General features: G+C 33.3%; 3 protein-coding genes across 6 annotated transcripts; 2 read left to right on the top strand and 1 right to left on the bottom strand.

The window, feature by feature from the left end:
- The first annotated feature begins 3,317 nt into the window (after positions 1-3,317).
- On the top strand, positions 3,318-6,832 carry LOC107784531 (uncharacterized). The gene is made up of 2 exons (XM_016605681.2): positions 3,318-4,054; positions 5,718-6,832. The coding sequence occupies exons 1-2, from the start codon at positions 3,456-3,458 to the stop codon at positions 6,373-6,375; spliced, it is 1,257 nt and encodes a 418-aa protein (XP_016461167.1). The 5' UTR covers positions 3,318-3,455; the 3' UTR covers positions 6,376-6,832.
- A 980-nt stretch (positions 6,833-7,812) lies between these two features.
- LOC107784530 (acid phosphatase 1) lies at positions 7,813-15,850 on the top strand. Of its 4 annotated transcripts, XM_016605679.2 has the most exons (5): positions 7,813-8,318; positions 12,400-12,609; positions 12,739-12,876; positions 13,246-13,324; positions 13,408-13,546. In XM_016605679.2, exons 1-4 carry the CDS (start codon positions 7,903-7,905, stop codon positions 13,307-13,309), a joined length of 828 nt encoding a protein of 275 aa, XP_016461165.1. In that variant the 5' UTR covers positions 7,813-7,902; the 3' UTR covers positions 13,310-13,324; positions 13,408-13,546. The 4 variants fall into 4 exon arrangements, with proteins under 4 accessions (XP_016461165.1, XP_016461164.1, XP_016461166.1 ...); XM_016605678.2 differs by having other exon boundaries at positions 13,246-15,850; XM_016605680.2 differs by having other exon boundaries at positions 7,814-8,318; positions 13,254-15,850.
- On the bottom strand, positions 14,235-15,671 carry LOC107784529 (leucine-rich repeat extensin-like protein 2). The gene has a single exon (XM_016605676.2). The coding sequence runs from the start codon at positions 15,669-15,671 to the stop codon at positions 14,445-14,447; it is 1,227 nt and encodes a 408-aa protein (XP_016461162.1). The 3' UTR covers positions 14,235-14,444.
- Positions 15,851-19,021: the final 3,171 nt, after the last annotated feature.

Below are 19,021 nucleotides of genomic sequence, written 5' to 3' on the forward strand. Positions count from 1 at the left end.
CTTAAAGTTTATACTCTCTCCGGTCCACAATAAGTGATTTTTTAGCTTTTTTTTTTTGTGATCCAAAATATCTGATTTTTTCAAATTTCAAGAATGAAGTAATTATTTTTTTCCTACATTGCCCTTGGAGTAAATAGTGTTGAGTATGTGTTAGGAGTATTTATGTGAAGAGATAGTAAAGGTTAATATGGTCAATTTTATTGTTAATTAACGTTAAAAGGTGAATTTCTTAATCTGTGTGAAAACAACCAAAAAATACTTATTGTGGACCGAATAGAGTACTAATCTATATCTCTATCTATCTATCTATCTATCTATCTATGCTATATTAAAAGCACGAAGGCCCTTAGCGAAATGTCGTTCGTCTTTTTTACTCCCTAAAAATAAATTTCACATTGGACACAATTGTAATTTAAGTTACTTTCCTAATATTTAGGACATTTAAATCACCTAAAATTTTGGTTATTAAATATTTTCTTATTGAACTAAGTAAGAAACTCTTTATTTTTAGCTTTCACCATAATAACATATTAATTAATAAGAAAACGTGAGTTTTTTACACCCAATAGAATACTATTTAATAATGCTTAAGTGAGTCCTTTAATAATATTTACCTACAAAGGACTAAAATTTAAAATTAAAGCTTTTTTTTTCATTTCAAACTTGATATTTATCATGCAAAAAAATATATTCTCAAGTCCCGCAATTTTATGTTAAATATTATTAGAAACACTCCATTTAATAGTTATTTAATTTTGTAAATATTTAAGAGCTTAAAATTAATTAAAATTTATTTATTAATTTGTTTCTTATTTGAACCACGGAGAAAGTTAAAATTTGTTTCTTCTTTTCATTTAGAACTTTGTATAAGTTAAAATTTTTATTCATTGAGACAGGATTCTTTCTTTTATTTAATAAATTTATTTCTCCTTTTTTGCCTTTTAAAAAAAGATTTCACACTAGATAAAATTGTCATTTACCTTTGAAAATAAAACTGTATTTATTAAAACTTTCCATATTTGAATTATTATGTAGGAAACTCTAATATTTAGGACATTAAAGTCAACTAAATTTCTTCCATATATAAAGTAAAGTTCTAAGTTAGGACCAAATATATTAACTAACTTACGTTGAAATACATTTAGACACTCAAAATCTTTAATATCTCACCAGAAACCATTAGACTTAGGATTCAAAGCCATTAACGGAAAAAATTGAACAACTATTGCAACTTTTTTTATTTGAAGAAAAGAGGTACGAATTTTTATGTTATGAATTTTTGGAGTTGAAAACAATTTAATTCTATCTTGAAAAGGTATTTTTCTCTTTTAGTTACGTTATATTTTAAGAATTAAGTATAATTTAATATTTTTTGAAAAAAGCTTTTATTTATTTTACTTCTCGCCTAGATCAACGATATCAATATTCATCATTTCAAGAACTTATATATTTTAAATTTTTTTATTTTGTAGCTTAAATATGTTATTTAATAATATTTCTATGTTTTTAAATAATTATATAGTTGTGGATATAGGTATACACACAAAACGTGTACCTTAAGTATGAGGATCATTAGCGAAATGCCGTTCGTCTTTGTTATTCTTTAAAATTAGAGTTCATGCTGGACAAAATAGTCACTAATTATTTTTTAAATATTTAAAAATAATAATTTAATTATTTTTCTAATATTTAGGATTAGTGATTTAATTATTTTTCTTCTTTTTAGAACTTTGATTTTTGAATTGCTTTTAGTGAAGTCTGTATATTTACCTCCAATTAAATTGAGTAGTATTAAATTTCAAGCACTTTCAGTTTCGACCACTTTATACTGTTTTTAGATTTAAGATTTTATTAATAATTTTTGTCACTTTCATCTCATTTAATTTAATTTTAGATTTAGGATGCAAAAGGTAATGATATTAAAATAATGAAAGACTTCATGTCAACAAAGGGTTAAAACTCAAGGTATATAATTAGTTTGGTTTTGGTATTCTATTCAAATAATTCTTTCTAAGAAAATTTGAGAAAAACTTTTTGTCGAAACTTATATTTGATTATGTGGTATACAATAGTATGTCCATTACTATTTAATTAAATACTCCTTCTATGAAAATTATGTCAAAATGTAAATACACATTCAAAAAAGACTATAATTAGATATAAATTATCCCAATATTCATGATAATTTTTATATTCATTAACTCACATCAAATTCTAGAAATACTTTTGAAATAACACTTACAATTGCACGTCAACTTTACATAAATAAATATTATTTATATAATTTTTAAAATTTTATACTTATTGATATGAAGTTTGCGCGTACCTAAGACTAGTTATTTAAATGTGAGAATTATTGGAAGTACGTACAAAATAACCCACTAGTTAATAGAATGAATCATTGATTTTAACAAAAAATATGGATACTTGAATCGCTAATGGATTCTTAGAATATAAACAATTGGTGTTATCATGCGGATTTAATGTGACATGTTCATTAAACAATAAGACTGGAAAATTATGTAGTTAAAAAAAAAGTCTTAAAATACCACCATTTAAATTTTTATTCATGCTATACACAAATATGGATAAATTAGTATGTAAACCATTAACTGTAGAGTTTTATATATTTAATTAATAAATGGTACATTAACTTTGGAAGCGGCAAGGCTTTGTTATATTTTAAAGTACATGAATTCAATTATGGAAGCTATTATTAGCAAATTATTTGAATTGATGCAACTTGAAAACTGAAATTGTTGTTTTGCGTTGTGTTTTTCTTTATCATATGGAGAAGGGAAAATGGTTACATTTGATCGTGCACTGTTTGCAATTAGCAATGTTAATTTTGAGTCTAATGTTATCTCGTCATTAGAAAAAAGTCTTATTTTTATCCTCGATTCTTAATCAAGCTCAATTTGAAGAACCAGAACAAAAAATTGAATGGAATCAAAATAATTACGAATTACTTTTGAAATTTAAGACTAAAGTTATGAATTATTTCCAATAATACCTTTAGTATTAAATAAATAATAGGAATAATTTTTTAATACTATTCAATTCTTAAAAAATATTTAATAGGCGCAATTAATAAATTAAACTTTTAAAAAAAGAAAAAGAAAAGAAAGGGTGAATGGGACGGAGAAAGTAATGAATATGCCAAAAATACTGGCAGATACGACAAGATATCGTGACGACTAGTTGACGATAAATAAAAGGAAATTGCCGAATCAACAAAACAGAAGGAAAGAGAAATACTGATAATTACAGGAGACAGAGAGGTTCAAATAGTATGAGCCGACATGCATTCATTTACCAAAATATTGATAGATGCTTTCTTCGCACTCACCATCTCAGGCTCATCTCTTTTCTCCTCATCAAACTCTTAGCTAATTTTAGAAAAACCCAAAACCAAACAAAGAAAATTCAAGAAGAAGAAATCAGCAGTGCATGATATGGATCCTTGCCCGTTTGTTCGTTTGATAATTGAGTCATTAGCTCTTAAACTTCCAACAGCAACAAAACCTGCTGGTTCTGGTTCTGGAGTTCACCCTTGTTCAACTCCTTGCTATGCTAAACTCAAGCTCAAGAATTTCCCTTCTCAAACTGCCATTCTCCCTCTCTGTTCCACTTCTCAATACCCTTCTTCTCCGCCTGAGTCCTCCGCCTCAGCCGCCGGGTTCCATCTAGACGCCGTCACTCTCCGGCGTCTCTCTGGAAAGCCCGTTTCGTTAAAAGTGTCCGTTTTCACGGGGCGCATGGGTCGCACGTGCGGTGTTACCAGTGGGAAGCTGCTGGGATCGGTTCAGGTGAGCGTTAACTTGAATGGGACACATTCAAAGTCCAGCGTGTTTCAAAATGGGTGGATGAAATTGGGAGGCGAACCGGCGGTGGCTGTGTTGCACATGGCTGTCCGGGCTGAACCGGACCCGCGGTTCGTGTTCCAGTTCGGAGGTGAACCGGAGTGCAGCCCGGTGGTTTTCCAGATCCAGGGGAATATAAGGCAGCCGGTTTTCAGCTGCAAGTTCAGTGCTGATCGCAACAACCGGACACGGTGAGTCCCTCCCCATTGTTTTCCCGCGCATTTTACCTTTCCCTTCCCACTGAAAATTCTAACTTGCGCCGACGTGTTCTTTTTCATTTACTTTTTGCTATGGTTTTGTTTTATATTTGTTGTTAACAAAAATAATTGTGTCGCTTCTTTTTACTGTAGTTGTTAATTTGTTATGAGAGAAACATGGTTACTGGTCAAACTAAATTGCTTTGTTGAAACGATTAATCAAGTGGGGTGGGGGCAGGAAATTTTGCATAATTTAGATTCTACAGCTCACCCTCTAACAATTGTCAATACTACTTTAAAAAAAATAATTTTGTCATTAAGTGCTTAGAAATAGATTTGCAAAGACAAAGCATTTAATTTTAACTTTAGAAAAGATTAGTTGAAAGGATTATATCCTCGCAAATTCGCTCATTACTAACAAAAGAGAAAAATAGAATAAACAATTATTGGTTGGAACTCAAAGGGAAAACGTCTAGTGATGAGAATTGTAGTGGTAGCTTCATTTGGTGTTTTAGGGATTAGGTAGCCTCCTCACATGATTCGACTTGTTGTCTATGTAAAAACTTGCTTCTCCAGAAGCTGAAGTATTTCTCACTCTCTGAAGAGTCACATGCATGTTGTGTGAACGGCTGCACATGCTTTGAGTACAATCTCTAAGCTATGGAACTTTCTTATTTGCAAACATGATCATCAACTTTCCGTAGGTTTAGAGTGCTTTACATTGTTTGAATTTTGTTTCTTTCTTCTGCAATTGGGAGAAGGGGAGCCTAGGCGTAACTGATAAAGTTGATGTCACGTGACCATGAAGAATTTTGTATCTTTCTTCTGCAATTGGGAGAAGGGGAGCCTTGGCATAACTGGTAAAGTAGCCTTCATGTGATCAGGAGGTCACGGGTTTGAGTCGTGGAAACAGCCTCTTATAGATATGCAGGGTAAGACTGCGTACAATAGACCCTTGTGGTCCAGTCCTTTCCTGAACCCCGCGCATAGCGGGAGCTTAGTGTATCGGGGGTGTCCCTTTTTTTTCCCTCTGCACTTGGGAATTCATACAATAATGTTCCCTTAGCGGATATGAAGATACAGCATCTTTAGGATTCTTGTTTGCTAGATCTACTCATTGTGACTTCTAAGTGGTTAGCCCATAGTTCAGTGCTGTTTTGTACAATTGTAAGCTGCACAAATCATTTAATTCATTATTCTACTTGCTTATGTCCTTTTCAATTTTAAGTGATCTGATAATCTGAAGGCGGACAATTCATTAGTGCATTTTGTGTCCATTGCATGTGAAGAGAAAAAATGACAAAAATACAGCTTGTTTCAAAGGATCCTGTATCCTGACCTCCTTACAATTTGAATCCTCTTACTTCTTATGAAGGTTTAGATTCGTCTAGTAATGAAAAAGATTAGAGAATAGACAGCATTAACTCCTAGGCGCAACTGTCATTAGCAACTACCATTGATTCCCTCCCCATGTGCAAAAATTTGGGCAAAACCTTCATAAACTGGTTAATATTCTTCTTTGACTTTTCGTTTCCTTCAAATCAACTACTATTACCAGTCAAAGTATGGAGTAGAGTATTGTTCAAGTTATTAATTTTGTTTATACGTGGTCCTGAAGCTGATATTTTCTTTCTTCTTTTCATTTTTGTAAAAACAGATCTCTTCCAACTGATTTTAACTTGGGCAATAGAGGATGGATGCGAACATTTTCTGCTGAAAGGGACAGACCGGGGAGGGAGCGAAAAGGGTGGATGATAATTATCTATGATCTATCAGGGTCAGCTGTTGCAGCTGCCTCAGTGATCACTCCATTTGTGCCCTCTCCAGGTTCTGACCGTGTTTCACGGTCAAATCCTGGTGCGTGGCTTATCCTCCGGCCTAATGGATCCTGTGTTAGCAGCTGGAAACCATGGGGTCGTCTTGAGGCGTGGCGCGAAAGAGGGCCAGTTGATGGACTTGGTTACAAATTTGAGCTTGTTACTGACATTGGTCTTACTAGTGGTGTACCTATAGCTGAGGGCACAATGAGTATGAAAAGAGGTGGGCAATTTTGCATAGACAACACAGTAAAAGACTCTGCACTGAGTTCATTATCGCCTATTCGAGGATTTGTGATGGGATCAAGCGTTGAAGGCGAAGGCAAACCAAGTGCTCCAACAGTTCAAGTTGGGGTACGACATGTAACTTGCATGGCCGATGCTGCCCTATTTATCGCACTTTCAGCTGCCATTGATCTTAGCATGGACGCGTGTCGCCTCTTCTCTCAAAAACTTGGAAAGGAATTTTGCAATAATGCTCAAGAGTCATTCTCATAAATTGAAAAGCTTTTCGCCCTGCAGTTTTTGTTCACTCGCATGCAGTGATGACCAAAGAATGGCAGCTGGTTTGAGCATGGAAGAAACCCCTTTCCCTCCCATGGTTTTTACAATCAAATGATTTTCAACCTATATATATATTTTAATTAATTCTGGAAAACAAAACATGACTTTTTCTATACCCGATTAGGGTGTGACCCTGGAGTGGCCTGTGAGTTGTAGGTATATTTTCCCTATTTGGAAATCAACATTTTGTGCTGGCTCTAATTCCATTTTGTCCCATTTCTGCAGAGGTGAGCATTATATCTGTTTTTTCAAAGTACTTATTAACAATGTACAGACTAGGAATGAGTGATTTGTTTATTAAGATTATTCAATTTTTTTTCTTTCGATTCATTGTATTGCTCCAGACTCCAGAGCGGGTTGCGCTCCCTTCATATTTGTTTCTTCCCCATTCATTTTTGCTGTTTCAGAGCATGCTGTTTGTTCCTTAAATCCTAATGCAAGTATTCAATGTAAACAGAGATTAGACACAATATATATGCAGAAATACAATCTTGAGTTAGGGTTAAATAAATGTATCCTTTAACTTCATTGACACAGTAGCTATTGGCGGTTAAGCCTTACCAATTTCGACAATCCATTGGCTATCACGCTCAAATAGCACGGAGAACACAAACGATGAGACGTAAACCGTTGTCACTCTGCTTTCAAAGAACATAATACGCTAGGGTTATTTAGGGTTTGGCCTCTATTTATAGAGTGTCTACTCATCACAATCTAATAGTTAGTTATTAGGTACCGCATACAATAAACATTAATCATATCATTTATTTTACTCGCCTACATGCTTAACTTTGCGACTTTGATAATATGATTATAACTTTATGCACGAGAGCTTAATTGACAAATCATTTAAACCGTTCGAAATTAGACTTCAAGAATTACAATATTCATTTAGAAATCATGACCAAATTATTTGTAAATCAAGAGTGATACTCTGTTGAAGTTTGATCATGTGTTACCCGGTAGATACTATTGCTCCCAACCCAAATTCCCAAACATCTCTTTGCCTTAATTCGCATTATCTATGGCCATCTTTTTCCTTTAAGTTCCATTCCCAAATTGTCTCTAACTGACTAACTTCATTTTTTATGCCTCCAAATAGCTCCTTAGCTCTATTTTGGCCTCCAATGTACCTATATCAAATAACTAACAACTTAGGCAAAATTCTTGGAATAAAACCTCAAACAAGTCAATTAATCATAGAAAAAAAATCATAAAATATATAATATAAATCCAAGTCATCATTTTTGCACATATTATGAGTATCTATTGCACATACAAAATTAGTTTAGGGACTAATTTTATTAACTCTCCAAATACAAAATTATAAATCTTATTAGAAGGCAGAAAATCATACGTATATAATAATGACAGAATGTGACGGCTTCATTTTTGATTGGGCAAATCCGGTTCCGGTCTCTTCTTCCCTAGCTTGACGATTCCAGATTATGCTAGCCTATCATGGCGTACGCTCAAAACTTAATGTTAGCTCTTTTCATCTCCTTCACCTTCGTCTCCACCTCATTCTCTCAGTCTATTCTCGGAATCACCCCCGAAATCTTACAACTTTTAACCATCAATCGCCACCGTAAGATTCCCAAAGACAATAACAATGCTTTGTACTGTGAGAGCTGGCGGTTCACCGTTGAGACTAATGATGCTGGTTTCTGGGCTTTGATTCCCGAAAGGTGCGCTTCTTTCGTCCAGGACTACATGAACGGCGATCGTTACTCTTCAGATTGCGGTGCGGTGGCTGACCTGTCGCTGGCGTTTGCCAATACGGTTAAGGTTTCAAACGATGGAAAGGACGCTTGGGTCTTCGACATTGATGAAACTTTGCTCTCCAACTTGCCCTACTATGTCACCCATGGCTTCGGGTAACTTCTAATTTTCTCTATTTTTCATATGCATTTGTGGGTATCACTATAATGTTTGGACGTCCCTTTTGTTAATGATTTTGAACAGTTTCAGTTTCTGTGTAATTTGTGCTCTGGTATAGTGCTGTTGGTTTCATTTTGTTTGTTAAAAACTTGCTAATTCTGTGGATATATTTGTCTTGGGGAAAGATAGCATTTACTCTTAATTCACATCAACATCAGCTAAATATGAATAAATAAGAAATCCTAAAGCGATCATGCCATTAGATGTGATTGCAAAACTTAGGCAATATTATTGATAGGCTGCTGCATAAATACACAAAATCGGCCTCACTGAGATCTCATGTATGCTTTTGGACAAAGTTTTTGATAATTAACTAACTCAAAAGACTGAAGTTCCAATTTGTTGGTCTTGCTTCAAAGATCACCTGTAGCTTGTAAAGTTGTGAAAATTCCTTCTTCTGCCTTCATGTCCAACCGTCTTCTTTTGCTAGGAAAAGCTTATATACTTGTTGGTCTGCATGATTTTCATTATGCCATATTGAAGTAGATCATTAGACGTACCTAAATATACAAAATATTCATTTTATTGTGGTGATTATGATTCTAGTAACTCTTAGTTGAGCATCCGTTAGTACTTTACAAGTATCCTCTGCAAGATAAAGTATTACTGTGAAAGTAGTGCGAGCATGCACATCTGAATCTAACCATAACAAACAAGTGTGACAAAGCTTTAGGAACTCTCACTCCATCTTCATGCCATAACCTTTGTTTATTAAGCAATCATGCAACAACCACTTGCTACATACTCAGAAGTGCGCAGAAAGAACAGCCTAATGGTTCTATGCACTCTGTACCTAAAGACTCTCAAAATCTCCAATCCACAGATTTTTTGATGAGTAAAATCTCCGATCCGCAGTTCAGCCATTCAAACAGGCTGAGAGGTGTTATTTTGCAGCTTCATGCATTAGCTTGTTTACTTATCTATTTCTTTACTTACCCAAGCCTGATAGGACTTCGAGGTGAAAATTAGACTCCATTGATGCAATTAGAAGGCTTAGTTGTAGTCCTTTGAAGCTAGCCTCGCAAATTTTCATCTTTTTTAAAAGCAGTAGGAATGAACTTTTATCCAAATTATGTTCTCTCGTAGAAGCATGGTGATTTGATTTTCCATAGTTTTTATTTCTATTTGAATTTTCCTAAATCCTAGAATGCAAATTTAATTTAAGTAATATCAGTGTATTCTTTAACTGTGAACCTAAAACAGTAATGGTTTGAGATGTTGGTTGAGATGAATGCCTAAGCTTCTTTCTATGTGACAGTAGACTGGTGTTTATCAAGGATCAAGGTGTATATTGCATTTGGTTAGAGTGTAACATGCTTGAAGTTTCTAAGCAATATAATCTTCAACTCATTTTCTATAACTGGCAATTTTCCTAGTTTCTGCTTTATGGAAAAGCTTTAGGGATACTCCATTATGCCTCTTTTACCAATTAACCATAAGATGGACGAGTCGCTGTCAAAAGGTAAATATTTTAAAAACAATCCGCTGTTTAGCCTGGAAAACTTGGTATTCTACTTAAGAAAGAAGTATATACTACAATTTGTGTACTTTCTTGAGGATTACTCTGTTTTAATGCTACACATTCCGGTTTTGAACTATTTATTTAAGTACAAATGTTGAGCCAAAGTTATGTTGAAAATTTAACCCTTGGTTTCAATGTTCATAAGGTGGTTTTCCATTTAAAGTTGACTTCCACGTGATACTGCTAACCAAGAAGATTCTAATTATTTAGTGTAGTTTGGCTGACACAGGAGGGTCAGTTTAGATGTTCTGATTTAAAATCGATTGCACTTTGTAAACTTTTACTTGCTTGTGCATTCTGATCATACAACTCAATAGTTGTAGGGCAATGATTGTCTAATCTCGTGCTGGGCAGATATGAAATGGTTTAGTGATGGAAAGAATTTATTACCTGCTAAAGTAGTTATCATTTTGTTTTTCTTTAAGATTTAGCGTTTAAGCCATTATGCTTTGGAAGCAATATTTCATAAGGTCTGGTGTGGTTAATGACTATTAAAAAAAAGGATTTCATTTGGTTTTGTCAATCTCGAAAGTAAATTTAAGAAGTTATATGGTATTACCAGTTTAAAGTTCTATAATTCTAGAACCTACAACAAGAGAAAGTCATGTCGTTTTCGCGAGTTTAAGTTCAAGCAGACATTTATGGTAAAACTGGGAGGGGATTACCAGTTACTAGAATGTAGCTTTATTTGGATGCTCCTCGAGTTCTCGTTCTGTAGTTCTACCTATCCGCATTCTTGATTTACTGGATACTCTATGCTTTACCAAAAAGTCTTGGATAAACAGGGGTAAGAATATTGTCAAAATTAAACAGTCGGCTAAGTATTCCCCTTGTTTGTCAAGAAAATAATAGAAGAAAGTGTGCCTCTTGTTGACTTTTGATACTTAAGTATTTGAAGTCCAGTTGAAGACGGTGTAGATCGTTTAAAGTGTACCTAAGACCTTGAAATTTGGTGCAACATGGGCTTGGTGTCTCGCCTCACATGGATTGCTTTCCACAAGGTACTAAGGTGTGTGCCTCATCACGCATGAGCTCTGCCTTGAGGAGGGAAGTACTAAACAATAAACATATCTAAAAAATTATATGTTATTTGTGTAAAAAGCATTATAAATGAATATTCAGTGATTAAGAATAGGAAATTAAGAAATTTTAATAGAAACTAGCCATAAATTTTGAATTAGAAACTTAAAATTGCATCTTTGCATCAATTAGGATTCTTAAAATGATTTTTGAACTTGATTCATATGATTTTTAATTCGTATATTTCACTTAATCTCATCTGTGCACGATAGAAACTGTAACCTTACTTGTAGAATTAGGTTGGTAGAAGAAAATGATGTCATGAAAAATATAAGGATTAGAAAAGTCTATGGTCCAAATGGTATCCCAATAGAGGTTTGAATGTGTTTTGGAGAGGTTGGAGTAGGACGGCTCACAAGCTATGTAATGCTATCCGAAGGATAGAAAGAAGCACTAGTGGAATGAAATCATGCTTAGAAAGAAAGGTAGGAGAAATAGCCCTTTAATGACTAAAGGAAAGATGTTATACAAGGTGTTATATCTACAAGATAAGTGGCAAAGATGCGGAGGGCCAAGATGGTTGTGTGGTCATAGGGGATTAGGTAAGATTAAAAATGATCATATTTGGCAAAAAGTGCAAGTAGCACACATTGAGGATAAATGAGAGAAGGTTGCTTGAGATGGTTTGGCCATGTTCGAACTCCTATGTCAACGTCAAAATACACCGGTTAGTAGGTGTAAAAGCATGGTGAGAGGAGGTGTTAAGAAACGACAAGGTAGACCTAAAATCACATGAGGAAAGTAGCCTGGACCTATAACCTCTTGGAATCTATGTAGGCCTATTGAAAAATATGGCTAAATGGAAGAAAAAGATCTATATGGATGATACTAATTAGTTGGGATTAAACTTTCATGTTGATACATATACTTTAGGTCCTATATTTTTTGGAGTCTTTTAGTCATATCAAAAATTTAGTTATCAATGGATAATATTGAGAACTTTTACTACTTGTTTTTTTCCGTTTTGTTATATAATATAATATTAGATTGTTTTGAGCTTAAATGGATCGACATGGTTAATGAGGATTCATATAGCTGATCCCAACTTGTTTGGGGTTGAGGTGTTATGTTGTTCTTATTGTAGTATATTTCACTTAATATTTTTTCTTTCAATTTCTTTGTCCATGTAATAGTTGTTGTTTGCGTTTTTATCTTTTGGCATTATATATATATTTTTTATTTCTTTCTTGATTTGTGCTTTTCTTCGTTAAAACCCTCACTTTAATTGCGCTTTTCGCCTAAAGCCTCTGTTGACATTACTTTTCTAGGCTTTCGCTTTGACAACACTAGTTGAAGATCCACTTTGCCGTCAAATGTTCATTTCTCTGTAATTCTTTTGATTCTTTGTTGTTGTTGTTGTTGTTGTTGTGTTGTCATGTGGTTGATCACATTTTGCTGTTGTAACTTGTATGTAGATCAGAGATCTTTGATGAAATCGCCTTTGACAAATGGGTAAATGAAGCAGAAGCTCCTGCTATACCTGCAAGTTTAAAACTGTACAAGGAGCTACAACAGCGAGGATTTAAGATATTCTTGTTGACTGGTCGGAGTGAATTTCAAAGGAATTATACAGAAAAGAATCTGGTGTATGCTGGATACAGCAATTGGGAAAAGCTTATTTTGAGGTATTCAAAAAAACTCTCATATTTTCATATTGTGTTCCTTTATTTGCAATTGGTGCACAGATGGTTGTATAAGTAAATGTTGGGCCAAATAACTTTAAAATCTGTGGCTGAACCTTTGCAATGGAACAGGGGACCTTCTGATAAAAGTAAACTGGCAACCCAATACAAATCTGAGAAAAGAAAGGAATTAGAAGATGAAGGTTACAGGATTCATGGGAGCTCTGGAGATCAGTGGAGTGACTTGAACGGTTTCGCTGTTGCCAAAAGGTCCTTTAAACTTCCAAATCCCATGTACTATATTGCGTGATGATAGAGGACTTGTCTAAAGTATGTTCTTTGACATTGCCATTAGCTGCTACTATTGAACTTGTGTATAACATTTTTTCACAAGATGTGAAAGACGCCTTGATCGATCTAAATTGATCTCTTACTTTTTTAATGATTGTAAGCTTCCATGGATTTTAAGATTTTAACTTGGTGCGTCAACTTGATTTTCTTCGGACAAATAAATGAAAATGTTACTAAAATTAGCTTTGCTATTTTCTGGGAGGTATTAATGCAGCTAGAGAAATACTATTTTGGGAAAATCTTAGTCACGGGTTACAGGCGTTAAAATAACCTCTAACATCTTTGCAGAAATGCAGGTGAAAGTTGCATATGGGATAAGCCCGCTTTCCCCATCCTCGTGTTAACAGGGTAACAAGACGTGCACAGGGTAAATCCTTTACTATTTTTCATAGCCATACTTTAGTCCAATTGTTCTTGCGATATAATCTGAGGTGATTTCTTTGAAAACAGCTGCCATTTGAGCGATACCTGATCTCAATCAGCCCTCTTAAAAAGATGGGTGCATACCAAGCAACACCATTTTGAAAATGAACCCACCATATCCATATATACGTAAGACTTGATTTTGATGGAACAAAATGCTAGTGTCATGTTGCTAACAGCCTTAGCAAAAACATCACATGAAGGACCTGTAACTTTACTGGCTTTAGGAAATTAAAAAGGACCTGTGGAATAAATAGGGATTTTGGGCCTCTTACCATGAATCGCAATGCTTGGTATTTTGGGGTCTGGAATTCTGGGTTTTGGGCAGTAGCAAATCGTCCATCTTCCTAAATCAGGTACTCACAAATTAGGGAAAATGCCATTCAGCAATCAATTCAACTGTTCCTCACGTGAAACTTTTTTCTGTAGGTCATTATGTTTTTCTTTTGTATCCTTTCTAGTTATATTTTTCTCATACTTGAGCATATAACTACTCCATGTTCTTGAAGGCACAACCATAGTAAATGCTCTTATAGTCCACACCACATACAATACCACAGCATGTGGATGTTTGTTGAGTAATGTGACATCCAACCATTTTATTTGTCGTTGTTAGTTGTGGTACTTAGTACTGCAACCATTTAACATATGATACAACAATAATTACGCCTTAGTCGCAAACAAAGTTGAAGTCCGGTATTATGAGAATTTATCATGAATTGACAAATCTTATGCTGGTTGCGAGCCTATCGCAATTCTCCTTTATTCGAGCGTGGGATAGACAATGTGAGTAAGCCCACACAGTCAAGATATGATAAAGCATGAAAACATCACTCAGCAAGCTATTAAAATAATGAACAGAACTATATCCAAACTATTAATTACTTGACTTGGAGAAATAAATTTGTAGCTACAAGTCATAACTTCTCTATGTTATAATGAAAACAGCCAGCCCATACTAGCCTGTTATCCAACAAACATAAAGAATATTGGTCAGAGTGCCCTGATTTCACTCCCAAAATCTCAAATTAAGAAAAAAAAATTAAATTTTATAAAAATCAAAATCAATGAGAAGGAGGTGTTGACACAATTTCTTCTTCACTAATTATTGACCCACAAACAAGAGGCTTAGCTGAAGGTATTCTAAGACAACTAAGACTACCACCAGGAATGAGAGAACACTCTGGTTGAGGCCTTTGCATTTGCTTACCTGGAATACAATTCAATGAGAAATCAAACCCCACATTCCTATAGGGAAGTTTGTCACAATCTTGGCTCAAACCAGAGAAGAAATTGTAAGTAAGAGTCAAATTGATAAGGCTTCTCAATGAACAAACCAAGTCTGGTAAATCCCCAGAAAGTTTGTTGTGTGCTAAGTTGAGTACCTCAATCCCACTCAAGCAAGAAAGAGTATCAGGCAAATGCCCCATTAATGAATTGAAACTCACATCCAAAACTTGCAAATCTGTCCACATACCAACCCCTTCTGGAATACAACCAGTTAACTGGTTATTTAGGAACAAAATCTCCTTAATTCTTGGACCCATGTACCCCAAACTAAATGGAATGTTCCCAGTCAACTTGTTATTAGCCAGATTGATAACTGAAGATGGAGAATTCCCTAAATTCTGAGGAAGTTCACCATCAAACTGGTTGTTATTAAGAAAAATAGCATCAAGTTTTTTGTTGAAAAGGTCTTCTGGAATTGGCCCTGAGAAGCTGTTAAATCTGAGGTCTAAATAAAGAAGATTTGGGATGAGTAAAACAGCAGTAGGAAATGTACCAGAAAAATGGTTATTACTGAGGTCTAACTCAGTAAGAGAAGTAAGGTCTCTGAAAGTTTGCGGAATTGGCCCTGAAAATCTGTTACTGTTGAGATGAAAAATGGACATTTCTGCTAAAAAGGACAGTTCCTTAACAAGAATGCCTTGTAAATTTGCATGGTTTAGATCAATACCTGCAACAACTAAAGTTGGGTTGCCCATATAATCTTGAGATTCTGAACAAAAGACTCCTTTGTAAGCACAAACATTTGTACCAACCCAACTATTCAAGATTCCCAAAGGGTCATCTGTAATTGCTGATTTCCATGTTTGAAGAGCAGTGTAAGCTTTGTTAATATCAGAAGAAGTAGGACTTGGGCTGTTAATTCCTCCACCAATCCAAACACCCCCACCCCCCACCCCACCACCAACACCTACCCCCATACCAACACCACCACCTACACTCATTGCAGCTTCAGTGGCAATAATTTTGTGAAGGAGAAAAACCAAAAACCAAATGTTGCCCATTTTTCAAAGAACTTTTTGATGGGGTTTTCTTGCTAGGTTGTGCAAAATATGGTTAAGTATAGCATTGAATAAAAGATGATGTGAGATTTATTGTTAGCTTTTGAGTGAAGCTTTTATTGTAGTATTTGGTATTGGTATATGAACAGTATTACACAATAAATGTCTTCTCTTACACTATACATCAAGTTGTCTTCTCTTACACTATACATTGACAAAAATGCCTTTTTGTCAATGTACAAAAATTGACTAGTCATTAAGCAACTGTTCATGATAATGAAATTCCGGACTTCCGGTTAAGTAACATTAAATTTTCTTTAAAAATGGGATTTTTGCAGCCTTTCACGGCCACGTTTCTTGTGAGATAGATTTATTTAACAAAAAAATGGAGGTAATGCAGGTAATATCATTACGGTTCCTAATGATTTTTAGGCAATGGCCTTATTCTAAAGAGCATGGAAAGGAGTTTTGGACAGTGGAGGACTAATGTTACCGCACAAATTAAAATAAAAGAAACTTGTTTTCTCTCTTTTTTCTGTAGGAGTGGGACAAATGGTCTACGGACTAAGCAATATTAATGATGAACTACTCCCCGTTCACTTTTATTTGTTCACTATTGACTTTGCACATCCTATAAGAAATAATAAATAAAGTGCATAATTTATCATGATATTCATATTAATTGGTGTATAGTCTTAATGAATTTGAAAAAGGGTGAAAATCATTTACATCCCTCAAGTTTGCTTTAAAAATCAAACTCATCCTCCAACTTTAAACAATTATCATTATGCTCCTCATATCAAAGGTGACTTCTTAAAATGCCTATTTTACCCTCTAAAATTTGTATCTCTTAATTATTTTTATTTTTTAATATAATAATATTTTTATATTTTAATTTATGTTATCAACTTACCTATAAACAAATTAAAAAAACTTTTTCGAAACCAAAAAAAAGTAGTAGTAATCAAGCATATAAGTTAATGATGTTCAATAGTCAAATAAATGAGAAAAATAAAAAATAAAAAAAAATAATTTACTCGTATCAATAATTTTATTAATAGCAATCAAAATTCAGTCTATTTACAAAATTGAGAATAAAAGAGAGTGAAACTTTTATAAATTATACAATACAGATAATAAGAATTTAATGGACGAAAAATAGAGGTAAATTTTATAATAAATTTGCAAAAATTATCTATTTATACGTTACATGAACTTTAATTATAATTTAGAAAAGATCTAGTAATTACAATCAAACTTCAAAAATTTATATACACGTAGAGAATAATAAAAATATCGGATCTTAAAATCACACACACACCGCATACATTATATGCATTTTAATATACATAATATTAAAATAATAATAATAATAATAAAGTAGGAATACATTTTGTAATAAATTCATAATATGATTATTTTATTTATAATGTTAGTGAACTTAGATTAAATTATATAATGAGTTATAATATTTTTAATATATGAATAAGTACATGCATTAAAAAATATCTAAATAATATAAAAAATGTATTACATATATGTGGAGTAGGGGTGTTCATGGTTCGGTTTGGATCGGTTTTTCCCTAAAAAGAAACCAAACCAAGTAAGTCAGTTCTTAAAATGTTGGAGCCAAATCAAACCAATTAAGTCGGTTTTTTCAGGGATTCGTTTTTTTTCCGGTTTTTATCGGTTTTTCGGTTATTTATCGGGTTTTTTCTTAAATATGAGACATACACTACCAAAACACATATTCCGGCGACTACATTTTCAACGTAACACTATCAAATCAATTGCTCTTTGAGAAATCTATCATTTACCATGATATATTGATGATAATTGAATCAAATAGTGATGAATAATTTAAGTACTCAATTAAAAATCGATTATTTTTAACATGAAATAATTCTTGTACTTAGCAAAAGCAAACTACCAATCAAACTAGAATATAAAGGCAAAGAATTAGACTATTGTAATAGCAAAGAACTAGACTTAAAATACAAATGATTAATATGTACCATAACATTTTAGAAACTTTATATAAAAATATACATATATATAGGTGTAATAATAAATTTAAATAACTACTTCTATAGTTAGTTTGGTTCGGTTATTTTTTTGATTAAAACCAAAACCAAACCAAATTTGATCTGTTTTTAAAATTCAAAACCAAAACCAAACCAAACCTAAAAAGTATCAGTTTTTTGGTCGAAAACCAAACCAAACCTAAAAAGTATCCGGTTTTTTGGTCGGTTTGGTTCGGTTACGATTTGGTTCGGTTTTTCAGGTTTTTTTGAACACCCCTAATGGGGAGTCGAAAATGTCAACATTGCATAGGATAAAAAGGATGAAAATGATAATTGTTTAAAGTTGGAGGATGAGTTTGATTTTTAAAGTAAACTTGGGGATGTAAATGGTTTTTACCCATTTGAAAAATGATTTGGAATGAACAATTAATGTTAAGGGCAAAACTGGAAGAAGCAAATTATTTTTCTCTTGATATGCAAAAGTAGACAAGTAAAAATTGAAAATATATTTTTAGAATAGTGAACAAGTAAAAGTGGATCTGTACTATTAGGGTTTTTGTGGTACATGTCCCCTTATAAATAGAAAGAGACATTGTTATGGGGGACATTGAGCACTCATTTGTAAGACAACACATTGACATTATCTGAAGATTCTTGCTTTATTATACACATACAAAATATACATTTTTCTTGAGATTCCTGTCTAACTTTTCTCCCACGATCCAAGGAGAATCCGAATAATCAAAGGCTCATCAATCATTCATCATTGTTAGAAAGAATACTAAAGAATCTAATCCTTTTTAGGCGACTCACATCCTTTTATTTACTTAAATATCATTCATTATTATTTATTGTTATTTAATTCTATCCCCCTTCATTTTCGGATCATTGAATATACCAATGTTATCACCATTTATTTCTACTTAGATTATACCCCTACTATCTTCCCCCAAAATCGATTAATACATCTTTCGGATATTAATATTGGCTATGATTAACTCTATTTTACTAGAAAATCTAATTGTTTAAACCTATATCTAAATTTTGAGTCAAAAGTAACTAGTATTGCATTTTGTCCACTATATTATACTCATGCATGTCAAAAAGAAATATAAATAAACTACAAACTAGAGATCATATTATATTGAAATACTACAAAAGGAAAAAATTATACCTTTTGAAGAAAGTACTTGAATCTAGTAACTAACATTGTTATTTCAATAAGAAATAGGAGACGAAGAAAAGAAGAAACGGTGGAAGAGAAAAGAAGAGATCTATTTATAGTATAGAGATTATTTCAAAGAGGAAATAGAGAAGAAGAATAAAAAT

Source organism: Nicotiana tabacum, chromosome 23 (genome assembly GCF_000715075.1).
Source record: "Nicotiana tabacum cultivar K326 chromosome 23, ASM71507v2, whole genome shotgun sequence".
Taxonomy (NCBI): Eukaryota; Viridiplantae; Streptophyta; class Magnoliopsida; order Solanales; family Solanaceae; genus Nicotiana; species Nicotiana tabacum.

Excerpts from the sequence above, each read along its gene's own strand:
- LOC107784531 (XM_016605681.2), top strand. The coding sequence starts at position 3,456 with ATGGATCCTTGCCCGTTTGTTCGTTTGATAATTGAGTCATTAGCTCTT. Across the intron at positions 4,055-5,717 it reads GATCGCAACAACCGGACACG|ATCTCTTCCAACTGATTTTA; the intron begins GTGAGTCCCTCC and ends TTGTAAAAACAG.
- LOC107784529 (XM_016605676.2), bottom strand. The coding sequence starts at position 15,671 with ATGGGCAACATTTGGTTTTTGGTTTTTCTCCTTCACAAAATTATTGCC.
- LOC107784530 (XM_016605678.2), top strand. The coding sequence starts at position 7,903 with ATGGCGTACGCTCAAAACTTAATGTTAGCTCTTTTCATCTCCTTCACC. Across the intron at positions 12,610-12,738 it reads TGGGAAAAGCTTATTTTGAG|GGGACCTTCTGATAAAAGTA; the intron begins GTATTCAAAAAA and ends GCAATGGAACAG. Across the intron at positions 12,877-13,245 it reads GGTTTCGCTGTTGCCAAAAG|AAATGCAGGTGAAAGTTGCA; the intron begins GTCCTTTAAACT and ends ACATCTTTGCAG.